The sequence below is a fragment of the Gastrolobium bilobum genome, unplaced genomic scaffold, assembly GCF_033153095.1.
Source record: "Gastrolobium bilobum isolate Gb01-03AN ecotype WA unplaced genomic scaffold, APGP_CSIRO_Gbil_v1 utg966, whole genome shotgun sequence".
Taxonomy (NCBI): Eukaryota; Viridiplantae; Streptophyta; class Magnoliopsida; order Fabales; family Fabaceae; genus Gastrolobium; species Gastrolobium bilobum.
The window spans coordinates 513,541-516,808 of NW_026899514.1; the positions used below are offsets into that span (position 1 = coordinate 513,541).

General features: G+C 35.4%; 1 protein-coding gene across 1 annotated transcript; it reads left to right on the plus strand.

Moving 5' to 3' along the window:
- The first annotated feature begins 452 nt into the window (after positions 1-452).
- On the plus strand, positions 453-3,268 carry LOC133290831 (glycosyltransferase BC10-like). Its single transcript, XM_061488953.1, has 2 exons — positions 453-1,019; positions 2,627-3,268. Exons 1-2 carry the CDS (start codon positions 453-455, stop codon positions 3,266-3,268), a joined length of 1,209 nt encoding a protein of 402 aa, XP_061344937.1.

Here is a 3,268-nt window from a genome sequence, read left to right on the forward strand (position 1 = left end):
CTAAAGCTTGGCTTGGCCCGAGTCGTTTACACCTTTTTTCAATACTCACAGTCTAATTGTTCGTCGGTTAAATTCTAAAACATTAATTAAATTCTAACTGCAGATTTAATCACGAAACTGAATTCTTTTTAACGCGCTGATTTAATGCACCTTCATAACGTTTTTTTTTTTTTTTTTGAGAAAAAGGAAAAGCAGCATTGAATTAGTTTTTTACTTTATATATTCTCTAGGTACATTTTATAACCAATAACTTGTAAAAATGCAATTGTCTGACCATTTTAACTATTTTCTTTCTTCTTAACTTGGAATTATACAGAACATAGGTACTTTTTTTTTTTCTTTTAATAAATTTATGCGTCTTTTTAGTTCCAACCAACATCCTTTATAAATCCACTTTTGTGTGTGCCTGTGCAGCACCTATACTTGTAATCTTCTTGTTTGTCATCATCACCATGAATAAAAGCTCATCATATCCAAGGCTATTCAGTGCTCAACACCATCTACTCAACTTCTTCTCTCATGTTCTAGTCTTTGGCTCTGGTTTGCTCATTGGAATCACCCTCAATTTCTGTCTCAAAGACTTGTCCCTCAACTTTCAAATCAAGCAAGTTCTCTTTCAAACCCTGCCATCTTTCTCTCCTCCTCCTCCTTCTTCTTCTACTGCTGCACCCATCTCAAACTCCATTGCAATATCAAATAATCAGACAAAAGTCACCACCTTCACCCCAAATGGGTTAAAGGGTTTCTTGGAACCAACCAAGGCTATGCATGATATGACAGAGGAAGAATTGCTGTGGAGAGCTTCTATGGTTCCTAGGATTAAGGAACTCCCATTCAAACAGACCCCAAAGGTTGCATTTATGTTTTTGACAAAAGGACCTTTGTTTTTGGCTCCTCTGTGGGAGAAATTCTTCAGAGGAAATGAAGGGTTGTATTCTATCTACGTCCATTCCAATCCTTCTTTCAACAAAACAGTGCCTCAAAGTTCTGTGTTTCATGGTCGCAGAATCCCAAGCAAGGTCAGTATGTGCTACTTCCTTAATCTTTTCATTTCATTAAGATTTATAACCGTAATTCCAGTATTTTCCATGTGATCAGCAAATCCATCTGAGATTTTATTTTTATTTTTTTAAGGAAAAATATAAAAAATAAAAAACAGAATTATCATTCCCTCACCCTCTAATGGTTTGTTCGTAGATCACTGCATAATACATGCATTGCGGTTTAAGTGCCTCAATCCACGCCTTATTTAATGGTTTTTATCTGCAAGTGTTCAATACTATTTAGCTATTTTTCTTTAAGGGGGCAGGGTGGGTTACTTCAGGTTTTAGTGCACATAGACAATGCCACACCACTACATATCTATATATATAGAGAGAGTAATAATAATTTCTTTTTAGTTTTCACAAGCACGTTTTTTATCTTCATGGATCTAGGATTCAATATTATGTTTTGACATTCTTTTATTAAGTTTCAACATCTAAATGTTGAATAAACACTTGCTTCTTTCTCTTCAACTTAAGGATTTTTAGAAATCTAATCAAGCATATTATTCTATGATAAAATATGTTACTTCCTACTACGTTTTTTTTTTAGAAAAAGAAAAACTGCCAACTTGGGCAACACCTGTCTGCACGAACCTTAACAGCCATTCTTTTATATAATGTGATATATAGTTTCTTCCAATTAGAGATGAACACCTTATTATGAGTTTTTATGCAACTTAAACAACCTAGTAATTAATGGGGTCATATTCAGGGTCAGCACTTGAAGATTGCTTGTAAAACTAGGCTTTGATGAGAGATTTAAAATAATCAGATACCACTTCCACTACTTTTAAATAACGGCCTTGGAAGTCATCTATTCATTTGAGAAAATTCAGGTTTTTACTAGTGCAGATATTTGTTAAATGAACAGCAAGATTTTCTTAAATAAAAGCAACAATTCCCTGTTTCTTTGTGGTTATTGGTTAACTGATAGTCCACTTGTCCTTTTTGGGAAAAGGGTTTTGAATTTATCTCCCCACTTAAAGTGAGATTTTCCATTTTTCAAAAATATAAAGTCTATCATGACTAATATACCGTGGATGGAGGTGAAAAATCTGTAACTACTAGATTCACTGAATATATGCAAAGCCCAATTTTTTTTCCTTATTCTTGTTGGTTACTTCCTTAGCTGAGCTGTTAAAGCAAAGTGTCCATTTCTTTCATTCCACTCCTTTTGCACCTCCAAGAAATTCTATTCTTCTCTCCATTTGCAAACTTTTATACATCCTCATCAAATCTTTTCATAATTCCTTTCTTCATGCTTTGACTCTCACATGCAACAGATAACATGAACAAGCAACATATAAAACTTCTTGCCTTTTTATTGTATTTTTAATCATATATTAATTTTGAAAAATTCCCTTGTATTGGAAGCATGTTAAATTGCTAAGTCCTCATGCCATGTATCCCAAATGGCCCAACTTTAGGATTGGGCCTATAACTGAGCATAATAGTACATTATTGGTTATGAACACATTGCCAATAATTCAAAGCCCAAGAAAAAGCACTTTCCAATAGACCCACTTTATACATTATTTCAGATAATTTGATTTTCCCTTACATGATGATGATTGATGCAGGAGGTGAGGTGGGGTGACTTCAACATGATAGAGGCAGAGAGACGTCTAATAGCAAATGCACTTCTTGACTTCTCAAACCAACGTTTTGTTCTGCTCTCAGAGTCATGCATTCCTTTGTTCAATTTCTCAACAATCTATAATTACCTTATGAACACAAACAAGACCTTTGTGGAAGCCTATGATTTTCCTGGTGCAGTGGGGAGAGGAAGGTACAGCCCAAGAATGAAGCCACTTGTTAGGCTTTCTCAATGGAGGAAAGGGTCCCAATGGTTTCAGATAGACCGTGACCTTGCCATTGAAATAGTCTCTGACAAACAATACTTCCCAGTGTTTAAAAAGCACTGTAGGAATGGATGTTATGGTGATGAACACTACTTGCCCACATTGGTTAGTATCAAATTTTGGGAGAGGAACTCAAACAGAACTTTGACATGGGTTGATTGGTCAAGGGGTGGACCCCATCCATCAAGGTTTATGAGAACAGATGTAACTATTGAATTCTTGAAGAGGCTAAGGCATGGAAGCAGATGTCAGTACAATGGGAAGACCACTAAAATTTGTCATTTGTTTGCCAGAAAGTTCATGCCTCAGGCTTTAGATAGACTCCTGAGGTTCGCTCCACTGATAATGCACTTCAATTGA

Coding starts and splice junctions, on each gene's coding strand:
- LOC133290831 (XM_061488953.1), top strand. CDS start 453: ATGAATAAAAGCTCATCATATCCAAGGCTATTCAGTGCTCAACACCAT. Junction 1,020..2,626: donor GTCGCAGAATCCCAAGCAAG/GTCAGTATGTGC, acceptor TGATTGATGCAG/GAGGTGAGGTGGGGTGACTT.